This window comes from Pelmatolapia mariae, linkage group LG7, assembly GCF_036321145.2.
Source record: "Pelmatolapia mariae isolate MD_Pm_ZW linkage group LG7, Pm_UMD_F_2, whole genome shotgun sequence".
Lineage (NCBI taxonomy): Eukaryota > Metazoa > Chordata > Actinopteri > Cichliformes > Cichlidae > Pelmatolapia > Pelmatolapia mariae.
This window is the reverse complement of record NC_086233.1, coordinates 21,146,822-21,168,260: the sequence shown is the minus strand read 5'-3', so window position 1 is coordinate 21,168,260 and position 21,439 is coordinate 21,146,822. Positions and strand designations below refer to the sequence as shown.

The following is a 21,439-nucleotide window of genomic DNA, read 5'->3' as shown; positions in this document are numbered from 1 at the left end:
AGTTTTACTATGCAAAAAGAAACTACTATACAGTGTTTTTCTGTCTTTCAGCATGTTAAGTCTTCTGTGATTGGACTGTGAAGGTCAGTCAGGTTGGACAAGCCTTTCTGTTTTGAGCCAGTGTTGTTATCTGCTACACTGCCAACAGATAAAACTTCAACTGTGCGGCAACAAAACTCTAAGCTGCATGCAAATTTTTTTCGTTCTTCAAACCCGACTTATATTTCTAGGTTGTATTTGAGGGCACCCTTCCAAAATGAACCAAGGCAACTTTCAACGCTCATGCAAAGTAATTCTTGATCCTTTTCAGGGGAATAACGCGCTGTGGCATATTCACACCCCATGGTTTTATTGTTTGCTGAGACCTTCAGGTGAATCTACACCACGAAAAGTCTGAGACAAGTTGCTGCTGGAACTCTGCACATTGTATTTTAGGATGTGATGCTGTGTAATCGTTCTGATTGTTTTGTGTGTGTGTGTGTGTGTGTGTGTGTGTGTGTGTGTGTGTGTGTGTGTGTGTGTGTGTGTGTGTGTGTGTGTGTGTGTGTGTGTGTGTGCAGTGCAGTAAATTTAGACGCATATGGGTGCATGTAAGCTGACAGTACAAATGTTAATTATGCTTCCTGGCTGCCCTTTGGCTGCTGTCTCGGGGCCTGTAGCATCCTGTGTTTGCTGACCCTAACAAATTAAATTAACTAATAAATGTGCGGCTTTATCACACTGTTAACACTGTTAACCTTTCTTTAAAATAACATTTTTACCTGCTATTATGATACGCTGTAAACATATCAGTGACATATCACCTTTTGAGTTGATACGATGAACGTTTAGCAAATCAGTTTTCGCTACTGCAATGCATTAATTTCAAAAATTTGGAAAAAATAAACGAAACCCCCCAAAATGCAGGATTTTTAAAACCGATAACGATATTTGATTATTAAGAAAATCCAATATACAGGCCGAAACATAAACAGATTTCCCTAACATTTGTTATCTGTAGTTATTTATGAGTGCTTACTAAATTAATGAGAATAAAATTTAAAAATAATATTGTTTTACAGTCAAGTATTAGAGAACTGGTTTACACGCTGCAGGACTGGATCAGCTGGTTGTCGTTTGTGGTGTTAATATCAACACTTATAGCATGGTTGAAGGGTGTTTCTCTCGTCTTTTATGTACTTTCAAAATTTTCATTTATCGCCCGTTAAAAAGCCAAAATTGAAATATCGTCTAAAAGCTAATATCGTACAATATATCAGCTCCATATTGATTGGGCCTCACAATAAAGTGTCTTATCTTAAAGAGTAACTTTTTTTCTAAATCCACCCGTTATACAACAAATCAATTTATTTTGAGCCATCTGAAAATTCTGAAATCCAGTGATTGCTCTCTTTTAGCTCTGTTTTTGGTCTCTTCACTGATAAATGTTACACAGCGTTGTTTTTGTTTTTCATTGAAAACTGCTACATGCTGCTGCTAAAAGCAAGAGCAATTTATAAATATCAGTGGGGGATTCAAAAATGATGTGTAGCTCTTGTGTTGGTTCTTGCTACAATAGGTAGCTCAAGGACCATTTTTTCGCTCTGACGCCATGAGCGCACACATGGTAAAAGCAGCAGTGGTTGTTAATAGTTGAGTAGGGAGCTGTGTTAAGGCGGAAAAGGTAGTCATCACAGAACAGGCCTTTTTAACGGATACGTTTTAATGGGATTTGCTAAAGCCCTAACAAAAATACAAAAATAGTATGTTAAGATTTCCCACAGATGTGGAAGGAGTGAGTCAGTTGTCCTGACCATCTAGTCAGTGTCTGTGGTGGCTCTATATGCAACTGAGCAGTCTCAGTGCTAGTGGGAGCTTTGTGTTTTTCCAAAAACTGGGTTGTAGTTTGCTCTTTGTTATTTTGCCTTTACATTCAAACGCATGCAAGTTGAAGTGGAACTGTCATAATTTAAAAAGCTTAAATGCTGTCTGTAAAGTGCTTCCCATTAAACAATTAACTCAATTTTTTAATAAAAGGGAACTAGTCAATGTTGTCTATAGTTTAGTAGCTTCTAATCACCTCTGCCTAGTATGATGTTGGTCTATTAAGTGCTGCCACAATCTAATCAAACCCACATGGACTCTATAAGGCATTGAAGGTGCCCTGTTGTATCTGACAGTGAGAAATTAGCAGGAGATCCTTTAAATCCTTTAAGTTGTAAGGAGCAGCTGAAGCAAATCAGACTTGCTGTAACAAGTCTTCCAACACCATGGTACTGATTCATGATTTATCCCATTGTCCATCTGTATGTACCATGTCCGATTGGTAAGCAACAAGCCTGTTTGTTTAAAGGTGCTCCTGACAAGTCTGTAGAGATTTAAAAAAAAAAAAAAAAAATGTTCTCGGATGTTCGGTTCATTAAAGCTGTCCATTTCAGTTTTGCTCTTTTCAACATACATACGCCAGGTAACATGAGCTCTTAATATATTAATATATCCCCTACTTTGGTGTGCACATTGCTGAACAATAACAACCATTATTTGTTTCACTTTTAGGCAATCTCTAGTCTACAAGGTTGTTAGAAAAAAGTGAGAAGGACCTTTTCCAGTTTCTTAAAAGCAAATTGTGACATTCTTAGATTGGTTGCATTGTTTTCAGGCAATATAATCTCAAATATGATAGAGCAAGTCAGCAAATCGTCACGGTATATACACCGGCATTTTTGCTTGAATTATTTAATTAAGCATCAAATATTTTCTTTCAGGAAGTTTCAGTCTAATTTAAATAGGAGCTTCAGATGTTTGTTTTTTTTAATTTAACTGTTCTCCACCACATTAGGCACCAAATCAAGTTTGTCCATTTAAATATGGTTCATCATCATCAAACTGCCAAGCTTCATTAAGTCACTACTCCTTTACATCAGCCGAGCTGGTTTTCCTGTTTGTGTCAAAACAGCTGGTGAATAATTTAACAATAAAAGACCAACGGGATCTAATACTCCGTCTAATGATTACAGTGCGTGAACAGGTGTAATATGACCACACACAAAAAATGAATCTGAGGCCTTACATTGTTAGTTTTCTGGTTTCAAAGTCTCACAGTATCATGTAAAGAAAAGGTTTAACAGTTTGGTGCCAAAAGAAATATTTCCTGCTGCTGCTTGACTTGGCCCACGCTTGCATCAGTTGATTTCAAGAAGATAATTTGAGCCTTCACCTATAAAGAGTGACTTGCAATGTTAAGGAACTGTTAGGCAGGAAAGAGGTCTTCTAAATTTTTTAATGTGTATGTACTGAGATGAAAATGGAGACAAAATCCTTTTTCTTTTTCCAAGTAAAATCATGAACCATACATTCATTCACAATGCCCTCATTCCTGTATAAACTTGAGTCATCCCAGAGGTGTTCCATGGGTTGAGATCAGGACTCTGTGCAGGCCAGTCAAGTTCTTCTACACCAAACTCATCCATGATTTTATGGACGCTGCTTTGTGCACTGGTGCGCAGTCACGTTGGAACAGGAAGGGGGCTCTTCCCAAACTGTTCCTACAATGTTGGAGGCATGACATTGTCTAAAATGTCTTGGTATGCTGAAGCATGAAGAGTTTCTTTCACTGGAACTAAAGGGACGAGCCCAACTTCTTAAAAAACAACCCCACACCGTTAACCCCCCTGCTCCCCTCCCACTCTACACTTGGCAAAGTGCAGTCAGACAAGTCGCGTTCTCATGGCAACTGCCAAACCCAGACTCTTCCATTTGGTTGCCAGATGGAGAAGAGTGATTCGTCACTCCAGAGAGCACATCTCCACTGCTCTAGAGTCCAGTGGCAGTGTGCTTTACACCACTGCATCCAACGCCTTGCATTGCACTTGGTGACGTAAGGCTTGGATGCAGCTGCTCAGCCATGGAAATTCATTCATGAAGCTTTCTACACATGGAGATGATCTCAAGGCCACATGAAGTTTGGAGGTCTGTGGCAACCGACTCTGCAGGAAGTCAGCAACCTCTGCACACTCAGCATCCCCTGATCCCTCTCTGTGCTTTTACACGGCCTATCACTTCATGTCTGACTTGCTGTCATTTCCCAGTCACTTTCACTTTCACGACTGGGCTTGTTACACAGGTGGCATCCTATCACGGTACCAAGGTGGAATTCACTCCTGAGAGTGACCCATTCTTTCACTAATGTTTGCAGAAGCAGTCTGTATACATACATGCTTGATTTTTATATTTTATCTGTATCGATTTAGACATGTAAGTAGAAGTGCCCCATTCAGAAACAATTGTTGTAGTTCAATGTTTACTAAACTTATAATATGTTCCATTAAAGATGAGTGGGAAAGCATGCAAAGGATCAAGTGAAAAAAAAATGCTTAAGGCATAATTCGATAATAAATGATGAACTGACCCATATTCATCCACTACTTAGAATTCTGTTAAATATCAAATCCTGTTATTTGTAGCCCATTATTGTTATTTAAACGGTGCCTATCAGCAACATCTTTTAGATCTGATAGGATTAACAGTTAAATTCATCAGACAAGCTTGAAAGCCTGAGGACACAATGGTGGTATCATTTAAAAAGTATTGCCTGAATTAAAACCAAGATGAAAAGTTACAGCTGCAGTTAAAATTTGCTTACATATTGTATGCCAGTCATAATTCTCCCAAGTGTCTGATCCATTTGTTCATTTGGCCTCACAGTGCTGCAGTTGTGTTTGACTAAATTTGACTACAATTTTAAACTTTCTTCATGTGGAAAAAACCCAAACACAGCTACCAAAGGCTTTAGGGATTAACTAGACAGTCATTGACTTGTCAAGACTTGTAAGATGGCTCAAGAATCGTCATTTGAAATTGTCAGCTAATAGTAAATTAAATTTTTGGTACCACTCAACAATCTGTCAGTCTAATTGAGGATCTGAAAATAAAGCCCGGTGAGTAGTGGAAGGCTATAAAAAAATGTCATGGCATTTCTAGCTTTCAATTTTCACTGTTCCACAATTTTTCTTAACAGAGGAAGTCGGGACTTAGAAAACTGCAAAAAGCAAAATCTGTATTGAATGTGTCAGCTAAACCTTCCCACATATGAGATCGGGGCACCATTCCTGTGTATAGAGCTGCTTGCAAAAACAGGGTCTACATGGAAGAGTCATCAGGAAACCTCACAAAAATCGACATAGGAAGCATGCAAAACATCTGCAAAAGCACGTTATTTTGGAAAAGGGTGGACGCATGAAGATTAAATTGCGTATAGCTTGCCAATTGTTTAGCTTGGGAGAAGAAATATTCTGCTTTAGCATTGTCTGTAACTCATTGCAACAGACAACACTGCACAGATATGAGGACGATTGGATTGCACTTAAATATAGAACAGTCTGGATGCGTCAGTCATGCAGTCATTCAAAAAAAATAAATAAATGTGAAACTGAAAAGAGACAGGTTCCCACATCGAGACGAGTTTCCAAAGCATACCTTTAAAATCTAGCATGACCTACTTAAAGAAACTCAGGCTGAAGCTTTGGAGTGGCCTTCATAGTCCCCTGACTTGAAGAACATTCAAAGTCTCTGGGTAGACATCTTAAACATGCTGTGTGTGCAAGAAGGCATAAACATATCACAGAACCTGACATGATATGCAGGGAAAAGTGGGTTAAAATTCATAGAGAGATTTTGATGGTCATGCTCTCCTTGGATTTCACAGTTCAAACAATCAGTAAACAGATAAACTAATAAAAAGGTTTGTTTCAGCTGTATGTCGGTGTGCATGATGTGCTTGCAGCTTCACTTTGTTTCAATTCAACTCAGGTTCTAGTTACAGTGATTTATATAGTACTGTGCAGAACCCTCGAGCCTCCCCTCATTTCTTTATCTTCTGCCAGTGACTTATTGAAATGTGCACATATAAATGAAAATGAAATATTTCAGAAAAAAAACAAGTTGTGTAATTCTAACAAACTTAAAAGTCAAGATTTGGTATGACCAACTCTTTAAAGAAAAAGCAAGCATATATCAAGATTGTCGGCAAACTTGTGAGATAAACGTTGGAATTTAAGTTCTCATTGTCAGATTCATTCTTTTTGGCTGAATATCGTATTGTTTAATACTCTTGATTAAATCTTTCTATTGCAGCAGCACTCTGCCGCAACCTGCCATATTTCATGAATAATGTTCAAAAGACAGGTGCATATAGACTACTGAGAGGAAAATGTTGAAGAGGAGATTACTGATTTTTTTTTCTTTTCTTTTTTTTGTAAAGGCAGTGTTTTTGTCATCCTTGTGAAAACCTATCATTGGATATAAATATGAGTTATTTTCACAGAGCCAGCGGGCCAGCATGCAGAAGCTGCTGGTTATGAACCTGCTTGTTTTGTAGTGGTGTGCAGCAGATGTCTTGTCTCTTGTGGCTCTGTGGCTTTATGATAAAACAATCATAGCAAAGAGCTGCAAAATTTGACTCCTTGTAAAAAAACAAAAAAAACATAAAATAAAACAAAGATTTCACTTGGGTGAACTAATCTTCTACTAGTGAGAGTCACTGCAGTCTGATGTATGCCCGATATGTCCAAGTTGATGCCAGGTTTTTGATGTTTTAGGTGTAAACTTAGACAGTTTATAGTCTTGGCAAATTGCTGTTAAGCAGCGACAGCTCAGCATGGTTTTCTGCTCAATGCATATAATCTTGCAACTGCAGATACATTTTGTACACTGTCTCTTCCATTATTTTCTATATACTACTGCTTGCTAAAGTGGTAGCTAACTGTGAATATTTAAAGCTCCGCTGGTGATGTTGTTGTACCGGTGTTGGGTGCTGCAGCTCGCTGGATGAGTAAGAAAAAGGTCTACTTCTCAGAGGTGACTTCTGGCAGGGTAGAAAGACCACTGCTCATGAAGCAGGGATGGAAAGGCACAGATTTTATTGATTTTTTTTTTTTCCTTTTCCTCTACCGTCCCATTTATCTGGACTAGATTTGTGGCTAGGAGTACCTTGTGAACCCTTAGGCTGGGTGTGGTTCCTGGCAAGGAGGCAATTGTGCTAACCATTACACGATGGAAACATTACATATGACGCTAGGTGCATTTTTAGAAAAAGTTACTAAAGGCTGTTAAAACTGGCTGGGTGTTGTGACAGAGTCACTAAGGTGGCAATAATGAGACGAACTGAAGTATCACTGCTGTGAAGAAGATTTATGTCAGGTTCTTAAGCTAGTTCCAAACATTCAAAGCAACTATTGTAATCCTGAAAACTAAGACATGGCTGTGAATGGTCTCCTCCTCCTGCTGCTGCTGTGTTTGGCCATTACTTAACTACTATTAACTTGCTTGAGTTTGATAAATTCATTGTTTTTCACTCATTTGCTGAGTGTGCTCTGGTGAATATTACCTTTGCTAACATTTTGCTCTTCTTCTTGATTTTTCTGGTGGTTTGTAAGCAGCATCGCGGTCCATTACCTCCACAACTGGAGTGCGAATGGGAAAATCAAACTTTACATTTACTGTTTCTCATAATAAATACCAGGAAAAACTCAGCTTTAGTACTTTGAAAAATCCAACTATATTTTAACGGTAAATTAGATTTACATGACATAATACGCCTCAATAATCTCTGTAATCTTTGCCCCATGTAGCACAACAAACATCTGTATAGAGAAGCTCGACAGTTGAATCCATGTTTATTTTATTGTTTATATTTCAGCGTCTTGCTTTGTTTTCGCTCAAACCTGTGACAGGGAGTAACTTGTTTATTTTATGAGTTACTCATAGCTGTGTTAGATGTTGCGTGCTATTTGTGTTTGAGAAACTCTTAAAGCACACACTCTGATTCGGTGTCTTGAGTTCTCCGGGTCCGCTGACATCAGAGGATGGGAGTAGACATCTTGATCTCCAGATCTCTCTTTCTCTTGTTTGTGCAAGAGGCCAAATTCTCACTGGTATCGTGACGCAACGTTTTCTCCTCTGCAAGACACAATGAGATCTTTCTCCGGCTTTTCCTTTTTCTTCTGGGTAAACCCTGGTGAAGCATTGCGGGCTAAAGAGATCAGGATTTGGAGTATTGTGTGGTTTCCTACACATTTCTGTCTCTCTGCCTTTAAAAATTTCTAAAATTAAACTAAACATATTGATTTCTTCTCTGTTGTGGTCATCTAAACTCAGAAAACACAAATAAATACATTTCCATGATTCTGTCTATCTGCTGTTATTGCCACTATCATTTTTTTCCCCCTTTAAAAAAATCAGGCTGTCGTTTTCATTCACTGGGTCATTAATTATTGAGGCTGTGCAGGTTGACGAGATGCACATCCTGCCTTGTTTGCCAGATGACTTATCTGTCGCCAGGATGCATGCCATATAATAATTTAACACATCTGTGGACTTTTCTCTCCCAGACAGCATGAGATGGTTGCGCTAACCAACAGTTAAGGACAAAAACCTCTGTACTCCTAATCAGCTTAATGCTGGCTTATTCAAAGGCCCTCTTTCAGACAGAGCAGCTGCTGTCAGCCAGTTTGAGTAGAGGGTGTGACTGCTGGCAGAGCTTGCCAATGCAGTGAGACCGGTTGGTGATTAACAAATGTCAGTAGACTTTGGAATCTGGGGAGCCCAGTCTGATGGCTTTGTCCTCTTTTGCTTGCACCGAAGGTCTTCCAGGTGGCTCCGTCATGCACTTTCACCGCCTCCCTCCCTTCCCTTCCCTTCCCGTCCTTTCCCTCTCAGATCTGCTCTTCCCTTTTTGCTTCTGTGTGCCCCTGTCTCCTCAGGGCTCAGGGTTGCAGAGCGCTCTGAGATAAAGAAGTTCAGACATGCCTCACATTTTTAGACCCCCTTGTGGAACGTTGCTGGCGGCTTCCGCAAAATGCTTTTGCCGTATTTTGCTCCGCAAAGTGCCGGTGGATGGCGCTTGCTCTGACCTACTCTTTCTTCCTTTTAGAGAGGGACATCCAGCATTTCTCCGAGAATCTCTTGATGTGAGAGATAATGTCGCCGAGAAATGAAAAGACTGCGCAAAGTCAGGCTGGCAAGAGCGTGAGATGTTTTCTGCTGAGCTGTGTGGGCAGAGAGCTCGGGTACAGTACTGTACATCTGGCAGATAGATTTCTGTCAGCAGCTCTCCAGCGACAGGCTGCCTGCCTTTGAGGAAGAGGATCAGATCTGTGGGTCCATGTTGTGTGCTGGCTGAACACCTAAGCGCACATAGTCAGCTCCTAAAATGGCTGCCCTTGAAGCTCGGCTCAGAGGAGGATCTGAGCAGCTCAGTCGCTGTCTGTTAGAGCCCCAGCTGACTAGATGAAAGCAGTTACACAATCTCACCCATTAACTTGGTGTGGTGCAGGGACTGACTGCCTGAAAAGACACAGTGAACTCTGAGGCAAATGCTGGTTGTGTACAAGGGTTGTTTTTATTTCTCTCCCACTCTCCTCCCTGGCCATCTCTCTCCCCTCCTTCTCCAACGGGATTCTCTTGATATCCATGTCAAGGAACCCTTCATTAGGAGACAACTTTGTTCAAAACAGCAGTGAACTGCCAAGAGAGCAGGGTGGGGCCACGTGGTGAAGTTGTAACCTGACCCTGAACAACAATGGCTCCCCTGGTTGCTCAGGGACATACTGGCAGTTTGGCTGGCTCTCGTGGAGCGCTCCACTGGCTGGTCAGTTGGGTGTGGGAAGCACGGTAGGATTCCCAACTGTCTCTGGCTGGATCTCATTTGAATTGCAGTGGGAGTGAGAGTGGGGGGACTGAAAACGATAGTGTTACTGAAACTAAATTTCACAGATAGCTATCCAACTTAAACCTGACATAATAAATATAAGTAGAATAAGTATAATGAATTTTTTTTCTTCTAGTAGTTCAGTTACACTGGAAGTATTTTTTTTCTTCACTTAAAATACTTTAAACTAGGTTTGGTTTTTTGGGTTTTTTGGGTTTTTTTTTTTTTTTCAATTGTTGTTGATTCAGAATTGAACTCATGAATGGGGGGGATGGGGGGGATGGGGGGGAGGGGGTGAAAAAACCAATAGCAACAAATGGTTTTGGGGAACTTTCCTAAAATAAGTGTAATTCTCCACTTAACACAGGTTAATATAGGGTGATTGTGTATTGCTTTTTATTTCCCTCTCAGTTCCATACACACACTGTATACAAGATGGATGTAGCGGGCAGGCCTGAATGTAAAACTGCTTCCTTGTTGGCTAACGTCCTATAAACCATAGAGATGGTAACCAGTGCTGTGATTGCTGGTAGTTTGTATGGAAGATGCAGACTTGTCTGCAAACACTTGCTTATAAGTTTCACAGAAAATTCACCTTCAAGGTAAAAGCTGTACCTTACCGCTAAAACATTTCAAAAGGCGCAACTTTTACTTTGATAGCGTACAGCTTCCATTTCTGATTTGCGTTGTACTCTTCACATTTCCACTTGGCGCGACCTTTGCAACTGGCTGGCGAGAAAATCTGCATCTTCCACACAGGCAACTGGTGCAACCTGCTACCAAAGCAATTGTGTAGAGGTTTGTGGTGTGGTTTCGTATACCTCTTTGTGAACCAACTTAATATTACCACTGCCAGCAACCACTGACCACTAATTGTGCCCATTGGTCCCTAGTATCCAGGTTACCAGAGGGTCACTGACCAGGCTGTAGGCCTTCGTGAGTGCTACTTTTTCTCGCAACTGGTACTTGTCAGGTAGTTGCATGCAATAATGCCTGTGCAATGAAGGCTTTAATAAATCTTAATATAATATGAACTTTTTGTAAAAATAAATAAATAAAAATCTGTATGACTTGAAATGAGAGACTGAGTCTATAAAGTCTGTAAGAGCAGGTTTACAGTCAGACATAGAACTGGATGTCTTTTTGTAACCGTGTGTATCGCCCCCTAGTGGCTGTTAATAAAGCAGGTTTAAGGCGCTTCTGCTTTGCCGTAACATTTAAGACCTGAAAGACAGGTCTGTTTTTTGATTTTCTATGGTTTCACATTGTGGAGCTTTTAGTGATCAAATGCTTGTTGTACATTTGTAGGCTACTAATGTTGCTTCGGATGTCTCATCTCTGGCTGCCGATATCTACTTTCAGATGAAGTGGCCATGAATGTTTTGCAATCTGGTGAAGGCATGATTCGACTGTGCTTTATTTTTTAAATTCATGTGGTTCTAAATACTTGGTTAACAGCACTGTTAACTGTTGTCTTGGTTTTTTTCCAAAGTACATCGCTAGTTGACATGACCTGATTTCGGTGTTTAGTCATCTGTTCCAGACCCACGCCCACAAATTTCAACTGTGGTGTTCTTGGTCTAATTTAGTCGTGTTGTAGACATTTAATGCACTGCAGCATTCAAATGAACAGGCCTAAGCAGATTAATATTTTACTAGTCTATTGTTTTTTTGCTTTAAAAATTTTTAGATTCAAGGCTTTAGGTTTATGGGATATTATTTATTTTGTGCCAGTCGTATATTTTTATTTCTTCCAATGACAAAAAGTACAGCAGTAAGATAGGATTTAGTCATATTCCAGACATCCAAGAACAGTGCAGTGTAGACTTTTTTCTTTTATTTATTTTTTTATTAAAACAACAAGGGATCAACAAGGGTCACACTGGAAGTGTGAATCATTAATCTTCTTTGAATATATTCAAAACATTTTGGCCGTCGCCTAATAGAAAACAAATGAATAGTCATTGCAAAGAAGTGGGTCTTGGAAAAGAGGCTTGATGTTCAGCTTGAAAATGTGTTTCCGTTGGTAAGACTAAAAGGGTTACATTTAACTCAATGCATACCAAAGTCGTCTTCCTGGGATGTCAGACACGGGCATACAGTCCATTGTAACCCTGACGTCCATTTGTGAATCGAGCCAGGGAGTAGTGTGGGGAATGTCACTTGTCATTCGTCATTATTAAACTGCAAAGTTGTACAACAAAGAAAGGAAAAAAAAATTATAAATTGTGCAAAAGAGCACTGTTGTTACAGTCTGGGGCTTCTTACCTCTTCCACTTTTAACAGATTCGAGCAGAAGTGGCGTGCAGAGTACGTAAAGTGTGTTTGTGTTTGGTGTTCATTTGTGTACATACCACTTGTGTGCACAACTTCCCGTGTGTGTGTGTGTGTGTGTGTGTGTTTTTTTTCTTTCTTTTTTTTCATTGTTGTTTTAGTCTTTTTTTTAATTATTTTTTTTATCCCTCCTGCGGACATTGCCATGCAGTGCTGTAGAAAAACAAAGGAAACTCATCGCACTTCATCAAGCAGGCAGTGAGGAAGGGCCACCTGTGCTTTCAGAGGTGCTTTAATCCATCCTGAAATGTTCCAGGTAGTTTTCATGAAACTCTTTTTGGTTTGAAGGTGTAATCATCCTGAAATACAGAAACAGCATGAGGAGCTGCTGTTTGCACAGCAGGGTGTGTCTTGTTCTGTGAAACGGCTGCATGCCGGTTGTGTTGAACAAACCTAAAGACTCCCACACCACAACCTTACTCATCCATACTTGTTAGACATTTGTTGGTTGTGTGTTTTTTTTGTTTTTTTGTTTTTTTGTGCCCTGTCCTTGGACACAAGCAGTTTAGTTGGGAAACTTGCCAAAGATGTCAGCTTAGATAAATTCAAATTATACAGTTCCTGTTGAAATCGGGCCATACAGGTGCTGATTTAGTACCAAAGTAATGTAATCTCTTAACCGTCGATTTGTGGCATAGTTTGCTTTTATTTGCTCACTGAGATAAACAGACCGTTTTGACGCACCTACAGGTTTATTTCAGTTTCTCAGTTTTGTCACAAGTTTTCTGTCTTTTGATTTTAGAAATCCTTTGTCTTTCATTTCAGGTTCTGAGATGTTTCATGTTAAGATCTGCTCCACAGATTTTGCAATCATGTTAAAGGACAAAAGCTTCAGCTTGTGTTTTATGAAAGCAGAAGTAGTTCATGGACGAATTCTTCCGTTTTCCCCTTCTACGTGTGCTGACACACAGCCTTTTTTTTGTTAAATCAATTGCTGCCTTTTTAAACACCAAGCATACTTATTCTGGTAGTAAACCTCAGTTTTAACCTTATCTGCCCACAGTACTCGGACAGGCATTTATGGAATGAACCATACTTGTATATTAAAAAAGAATCTCAGATTTTCTGGAGCTATGTGGACCATAACACCCTATAGCTCACATATTAGAGTTACATTTACTGAAAAGAGGAACCCACTATGAAGCTCATCCTAAAAAATGTAACATGTTAGAGAAAAACTTTGCTGTCATTTAATTTGCCGCGTTCAGGAGAGAAAATCAGATTGAATGTGTTTTAATTCCAGAGTCAAGGCTGTAAACTTTGCCCTTTTAACCATCTTTTCAAAAACCAATGCCAGCTACATGTTTTATGTAGTTTTGAGGGGGGGGGGGGGGGGGGGGGGGGAATCACTGCTGGTGATCAGAGAGCCACAATTACAGAGATTTGAAATAACGGCCACGCCGTCAGCTCTCATTTTACTGGCTATGTCCAAACTACAGAGAAGCCCAAAGACATAAAGCCATCATTTCTTAGTTGATTCATTCAATCTTATTTCAGAGCAGTTGATACAATCTGATGGAATAGTCTGCTCTAAATACTGAGCTGTGGAGCTGCTCTCCAGCTGTTGCTTATCCCAAGGTAATAAAAATGGGACAAATCAGCCCATAATCCCTCCTCAGTCCCTCCATTGTTCTTGGAATGATGCTATGCAAAAAAAAAAAAGGAACCTTCTTAGTATTCAGAATAACATCGGCAACTGCTGATTTGCCTCTGTGTCATGTTTTGTTGGCTTTGTGTCAACTCCTGTCATTTTAGCGATAGATAATATTTGTATGTGAATTTATGGCGCTTGATCCGTGCGGGTTTTTTATCAAAAGGAGAACGGATTAACTCTTTTTTATTTCTTTGTTTCTTTTGGGGGTTTGGGTTGTTGTTGCTTTTTAAAAAAATAATAATTCGGTGGCATTTTGATCGATTTTGGTCCTTTAATTGTGTCATTTCAAAGCAGTCCTGAAAGGTGTATTCAAAGGGCGGCACTTTATCCAATAAATTTCCGCTCACAGTGTAACAGGTGAAAATGGAAAGGAGGTTCTATTAGGCTGAGTTCTTTAAGCTACGAAATTAGGGTTTGCATTTGGAGCATATCTTTTGAGCTGATACACATAAGCATCTGTTCTCTTTTTTTTTTTCTTCTTTCATAGTGTTGTTATTTAGTGAAGGTGTGTGTACCATCCTACACCTGATTATTCTTTGCTCACAGAGCAGTAATCATCACTGAGCTCATTTTTTATGGAACAGCATGTTTAATACACTGAACAGGGTGATGACGGCCCTGAAGTCTAGGTCTGGACTCTCTCTGTATATACTTTCTCTGAGTCTGACAAAATTCGGGCCCTGACCTCACGTGTGAAAGTGTCAGCTCGATTGTTTTATATTACTTTGGCTTTTCTTGAAAAAGGTTCTGTGTCCTCATGATTTTTTCTCTTTGTGTTTTGCAGGTTTCCCTGATTTTCCAGGGAGTTCTCCCCAGTTTTAATAATGGAGGTGTTGCAATGTGATGGCTGTGACTTCCGTGCCGAGTCATACGACGACTTGAAGACTCACATACAGGAAGTGCACACTGTTTTCCTGCAGCCTGCAGATGCAGATGAGTCTGATTCCCTGAAAGATGAAGACGAAGAGGAAGAAGAGGACTATGATGATAAAGATGACAAGGATTATACGCCTCCTAAATCTGGAATGAGTATGCCTGCTACATTCATTCAGATGTTGCTGTTGTTTTGTTGAGGATTAGGATCATGTCTGTGTCTGTTATAAAGAAGTCTACAAAGTAAGGTGATCATACATTTTACAAAGTTGGGTAATGTAAAGAGTTGTGGATAGACTTTATCTGCAGAAACTACAGAAAGGGAAAGAAATTACAGCAAAATAATTTACTATTTTCCAGCATGTGTCTAATAATCTTTCTCTTTTCTTTCTTTCTTCTTCTTTCTTTTTAGGCCCCAACTCTACTGACAGTCCCAACCAAACATTGCAAAAGCCAACAGCTGAAACTCATCTGCAGTTTTATCAGTGCAAGTTCTGTGTCCGTTACTTCAGATCAAAGTCTTTCTTAAGAAACCACACCAAAAAGGTGCATAATGTCATAGAGCCAGATTCGGATGCAAGTGTCTCCTCAAAGACTGCAAAGCAGCCCAGCTACACTGTCATAATGCACAGTGACCATTCAAAAGTGTATTCCTGTCAGTATTGCACATATAAGTCCCCACGGAAAGCACGGATAATGAAACACCAACTAATGTATCACAACAAAGTTCCTTCGGATAGTGCTGGAGATCCCCCGGAGTGCAATGAAAGCGGTGAGAAATCGGACTCGGGTACTGAGCTCATGAAGGGAACATTTGCCTGCGAGTGGTGTGACTATCAGACCAACCAGAAGGACAGCTGGACCAATCATGTAGTGAAGGAGCACAGTGACAAGGTCAAGATAGTTTCCTGCATTGCAGAGGTGGAAGAGCAGGCAAGTGCAAGCTCCCCCAAACCGGATTCTCCCTCCTCTTCCCGTGCTAATGTTAGCGGAAAGGAGGAGTCTGTAGCAAAAACACCAGAAAACACCTTGGAGAAGTCCATCTCAGAGATCTCATCCTTTCAATATGCACAGATAAGTGCAGTTACACCCAACAGCACAGGTTCTTCTATCCTATCCAAGAGGTTTGCATCATCCGATGTCCCCAACAGTGCGATAGCTATGGACACCAACCCACTCAATGAGGAAGACTCGAGGAGCAGCTTAGAGGACGATGATGACGACGAAGAGCTGGGTGATATGGATGATCCCAGCTACACTGGAACCCTGTCTGCAGATGCAAAGCAGCTATTAACAGATGAGGATAATAAATTATTGGAAACTAAAGGAATTCCCTTCAGAAAGTACATGAACCGATTTCAGTGCCCCTTCTGCTCCTTCCTCACCATGCACAGGCGGAGCATCTCCCGCCACATTGAAAATATTCACCTCTCTGGCAAAGCCACGGTGTACAAATGCGATGAGTGCCCATTTATTTGCACCAGCCCTCTGAAACTAGGCACGCACAAACAGAGCCACAATTTTTCAGATTTAGAAACCTTGGACCTGACAGGTGATAGCCCAGAACCTCAGAATGACAGCGCAGCAGAGCCAGTTAATGAGGGTAACGTGAGTTCTAAAGTCAATGGGAAAAAGACAACCAGCACACCAAACGACCAGCAGAACCCTCACCGCTGCACCCTCTGCAGCTTCTCCACCACCACCCTGAAAGGTCTGAGGGTCCACCAGCAGCATAAGCATTCCTACTGTGATGACCTCGATTCCACTGTCTTTGAAGCCCAGCTGTCTGACCAGCCAGACTCTGAAGTGGATGCTTCTCCAATCTTCCTACAAAAAACCCAGACCCCCATTTTAGGGCTTGCCACCAAAAAGCCCTTAGTGACAGGGAAAAGAGCCAGGAAGTCCATTAATGACTTGCCTTTGGATTTGTCCTCAGTCAAAAAGAGAACCAGAATTGATGAAATTGCCAGTAACCTTCAAAGCAAGATAAGCCAAAGCCAGCAGGACACCGTCATTAATCTGGATGACATGGATGATGAAGACGCGGGAGAAAATCATGCCAGCGCTGATGAGGGGAGAAACAATGAAAACAACCCTGTCTTTGCTTACAACACACAGCAGCTTTATGCAAGAGACTCTGCCAGCTCTAATGAGGGCAGCAGAATAGGGAAAAGAAAAAGCAACCCTAGGTCCAAGCCTAGAAACATCCCCATATCGATGACTCTCTCGGACGATAGTGAAAATATCTCCGCTGATGCCAGTGACAGTGCTGTCCAAGAGAACATGGAATATTCAGAGGATCCTGGAATTACACGCTTCTACTGCAAACACTGTGATTACCACAACAAGTCGGCTCGTAGCGTCAGCACCCATTACCAGAGGATGCACCCTTACATCAAGTTTAGTTTTAAGTACATCCTGGACCCCGAAGACCAGAGTGCAGTCTTCCGCTGCTTAGAGTGCTACATCGAATACACAAATTACAACGATCTGCACCAACACTACATGGACCACCACCCTGAAGCAAGCAATGTGCTCAACTTCAACCAGCCCCATCTCTTATATATGTGCCGGTTTTGTTCGTACACGAGCCCTAACGTGAGGAGCCTAATGCCCCATTACCAAAGAATGCACCCCACCGTGAAAATCAACAACGCCATGATCTTTTCCAGCTATATTGTAGAGCAGTCCCACAAAAGCAGTGAATCACAGACTCTGAGGGAAATACTCAATTCGGGACCGAAAAATTTTAACTCTCCCACTTCGATGCCCAGGTCCACCTCAAGCCCGGTGCAGAAAGCGGTTTCCAAATCCCCTGAAGCTAGCGCTGACCCAGAACCTCTCAAAGAAGGCAGCAATGTTGTCGTCTACGATTGTGACGTGTGCTCCTTTGCAAGCCCCAATATGCACTCTGTTCTGGTCCACTACCAGAAAAAACACCCAGAGCAAAAGGCGTCTTATTTCCGTATACAGAAAACCATGAAGGTCATCTCAGTGGATCAGTCACAGCCTGTAGCCAACTCTTCGTTTAACACCAGCATGTCTTCGACTCCAAAACAATCAAGTGCAGCAGTTTATGGATCAGATGAAGAAATGTATTACTGCAAGCACTGCGTGTACAGCAACAGATCTGTTGTTGGTGTTTTGGTCCATTATCAGAAAAGACACCCGGAGGTGAAAGTGACAGCGAAATACATCAAACATGGCGCTCCTACCCCTGGATTGATGAAGCTCATGGATGAGCTGCAGATTGCAGCACCCAAGCAGTTCATGAAGCAGTTTCAAAATAACGGTCACGACGGATCTAATAACTCGAGCCCCAAACCAGGAAGTGGTGAGAAAGGCGAGGATGAGCTGTTCTTTTGCCAGCACTGTGATTACGGCAACCGCACTGTAAAAGGCGTGCTTATTCACTATCAGAAAAAGCACAGGGAGACCAAGGCCAACGCTGACCTTGTGCGCCGCCACACTGCAGTCGTCCGGAGTCAACGTGAGCGAGCGCAGATGGTTCAGTCCAGCGGCGCCTCGTCTGCCGCTGTCCCAGCTCCTCCAGACCCTGAAAACACTACGCCTCTGCGTTCCCTGAAGTGCAGGCACTGTTCCTACACGTCTCCCTACGTCTATGCTCTGAAGAAGCACCTAAAGAAAGAGCACCCTGCTGTGAAAGCCACAGCCATGACAATTTTACACTGGGCTTACCAAGATGGTATCTTGGAGGCTGGCTACCACTGTGAGTGGTGTATTTACTCCCATGCTGAACCCCAGGGTCTGTTGCTCCATTACCAAAGACGCCACCCTGAGCATAATGTTGATTACACATACATGGCCAGCAAGCTGTGGGCTGGGCCTGAAACAACCCAACAGGGGGGCAATGCAGAGACGAAACATTACAAGTGTAGGGACTGTGCCTTTGAGGCATGCACAATATGGGACATCACCAACCACTATCAGGCAGTCCACCCCTGGGCTATCAAAGGGGATGAATCTGTGCTTTTGGATATAATCAAAGGAAACGGCTCAACTGAAAAAGCCCAACAGCAGGTTTCCAAAGAGCAGACGCCTCTGAATTGCCAGACTGTTGAAGATGACGGCCCGTTGGTTATTGCCACCCCACCTCAAGAAAGCAATCCCCAGCCTCACCACCCACGCCTTTCCATCTCTAACAATCCTTATCAGTGTACTGTATGTCTGTCAGAGTACAACAGTCTGCATGGCCTCCTCACCCACTATGGAAAGAAGCACCCAGGCATGAAAGTGAAAGCTGCAGATTTTGCACAGGAGGCAGACCTCAACCCCAGTTCTGTGTATAAATGTCGCCACTGTCCGTATGTGAACTCCCGGATCCACGGAGTCCTCACCCACTATCAGAAAAGACACCCGTTGGTCAAGGTCACAGCGGAAGACTTTGCAGACGACATAGAGCAAATCACAGAGTTGCACGAAGGGGACGACAAGTTCAAAACTCAAAGGCAGGGCTATGGTGCGTACAGATGCAAAATGTGCCCGTACACGCATGGGACTCTGGAGAAACTCAAAATCCATTATGAGAAATATCACAATCAGTCTGCTTCCGACATGTTCTGTCCTTCTCTGACTCATTTTTCTTCTGGCAAAGAAACAGAGCCAGCAGGTGAGTGCAGCGCTAGTCATATATCAAGTTCAGCAAAAGTCCAGGAGGTCAGTGAGTTGGACCTTGCCCTCTCTCAGTTACCCATCAATAAGACAGAAAAACACGCTGTGTTCAAGTGTCAGCTCTGCAAATACTTCTGCTCGACCAGGAAGGGCATCGCTCGCCACTACCGCATCAAGCACAACAACGTCCGTGCTCAGCCGGAGGGTAAAAATAATGTCTTCAAATGTGCTCTGTGCGCATACACAAACCCCATACGCAAAGGCCTGGCAGCACACTACCAGAAGCGGCATGATATCGATGCCTATTACACCCACTGTCTGGCTGCTTCGAAGACTATGAACGAAAAGGTGAACAAAGTGATGGCACCCCCGCCGACAGAAGGGGACAATTCAGAAATGAGCGAAGATTTGCGATTAGCTGTGGAGAGACGGAGGTGCTCTCTTTGCCCCTTCCAGGCCTTCAGCAGGAAGAGCATTGTCTCACACTACATTAAACGCCACCCGGGTGTCTTCCCCAAGAAGCAGCATTCGAGCAAACTCGGCCGCTACTTCACTGTAATTTATGCCAAAGAACCCGAAAAGACTGCCGCGAGTGCATCAGCAGAGGACGATAAGGAAGTGATAGAGGTCCCGCTCGAACCTGAGCAGGATGGAGATGTGGACTGGCTGCCATTCAAGTGTCTGAAATGCTTCAGGTTGTCTTTTAGCACTGGCGAGCTGCTCTCTATGCACTACAACAACCACCACTGCAACGACTTGAAGCGGGACTTTGCGGTATCTCCTGGTCTCTGGGACGAGGATCCCGATTTATATCAGTGTTCTCACTGTGAGCTGAAGTTCCTAGATCTCCCCGCTCTTGCTAAACATCTCCTGAAGCACAATGAGGAGTTTCAGAAAAAGGCGATGAGGCACGAGAGAAGGAGGCAGCTCCTCAGCAAGCAGAAAGCCACAGAGCTGCCTGAGAGCAAACAGGAGAAGGTGAGCAAACATAGTCGTCCCGAAATCTCATTAAAGAAAGAATTAAGGCATAATAGAATTCTCTACCTACCATTAATGTGTGTGATGGCATACTGTGATTTACCTGAGAGTCACATACCAATGCTCTACATGTGTTCTTCATCTTCCTGTAAGATGGAAGCTTCCTTCTTTTTTTTTTTTTTTTTTACACAACCATTTGTGGCATTGTGCTAAAGCTAAAGGGTGGCTTTGCCCCTGCACTTCATTGGCAGTAAACGGTAAAAGTAATGGTAGAAGAAGCTACCTTTAGAAGACACTATTTTGTGTCTCCTTCCAGGATTGAACCAGAGCTCTTTCGCTCATTGAGCCAATTTGCAAGCCGCTAACTGTGCATGATGGGGTGGTTTCATGATCTGCCAATTAGTTTCATATTAACTTCATGTTAAATTATAGAACGGTAATATTCTGTAGTTTTTCTTGTGAAAATTGTAAACCAAGACTAAAATAATGCCGTCGTCTGACTGTGGCAGATATGTTGGCTTGTGCACACCATTCACACAACTCATGTTAAATTAGGTAGTTATGGTGCTTTAATGGTGTGTGTTTTTTGTCATATATTTTTAAATAGGACATTTAAAAAAGAAAATCGTTCCTTTTCTGTGCACAGGAGAGTCCTGTAAATAAAACTCCCATCGGATTCAGGTGTAACTTCTGTGTAGAGATACACCCAACCCTCCGAGCCATCTGCAACCACCTTAGGAAGCATGTCCAGTATGGTGAGGTCAAAGAGGGGCATGTCAAGGTAAGAGAAGCTGCTTTTAAAGCTTCCTAAAGTGCTTATAATATATGGTTATATTTCTTGCGTCAAATAAATGCTAGAGTGTATATTCACTATCCATATCCTATATAAAATAAGTCATTATTTAAAATGTGTGGCAACAATAGAAGTAAGTCGTTTGTCAAATATATTAAACAAGTTATTTTACTATTAAGAATATACATTTATCTTGCCTTCTTCTTATTGTTCTCATATTGGTCTTAAGCTTAGTTTATGCAGCAGGGCATTAGTGTGCTTTAGGGGTTAGAGATGATGAGCCAAACATCAAATATCTGCATCATCATATTTATAGTGGTGTTATGACTCTTTTAAACCTTTCCTTTTATAAATCGTGACCACATATACAGTACATGTAATTTATTCCACTGTGCTAATGTGATATCAGAGTAATATCCTCCTAACTATATTTCAAAGGCACATTTTTTTTCCTGTCCCCTGTGCTTCTGTATTATTTTCCATCTCTCAT

The 21,439-nt window shown here is 41.7% G+C and overlaps 1 protein-coding gene across 3 annotated transcripts in view; it reads left to right on the top strand.

Moving 5' to 3' along the window:
- The window catches only part of znf462 (zinc finger protein 462), a 56,769-nt gene that overhangs the window by 12,641 nt on the left and 22,689 nt on the right, over nucleotides 1–21,439 (top strand). For all 3 annotated transcript variants that reach the window (XM_063478410.1, XM_063478408.1, XM_063478409.1), the window contains exons 2-4: nucleotides 14,458–14,702; nucleotides 14,959–20,156; nucleotides 20,803–20,937. In XM_063478410.1, coding sequence (XP_063334480.1) covers nucleotides 14,498–14,702; nucleotides 14,959–20,156; nucleotides 20,803–20,937 — 5,538 coding nt within the window. In that variant the 5' untranslated portion in view covers nucleotides 14,458–14,497. The remainder of the gene's footprint in view (nucleotides 1–14,457; nucleotides 14,703–14,958; nucleotides 20,157–20,802; nucleotides 20,938–21,439) is intronic.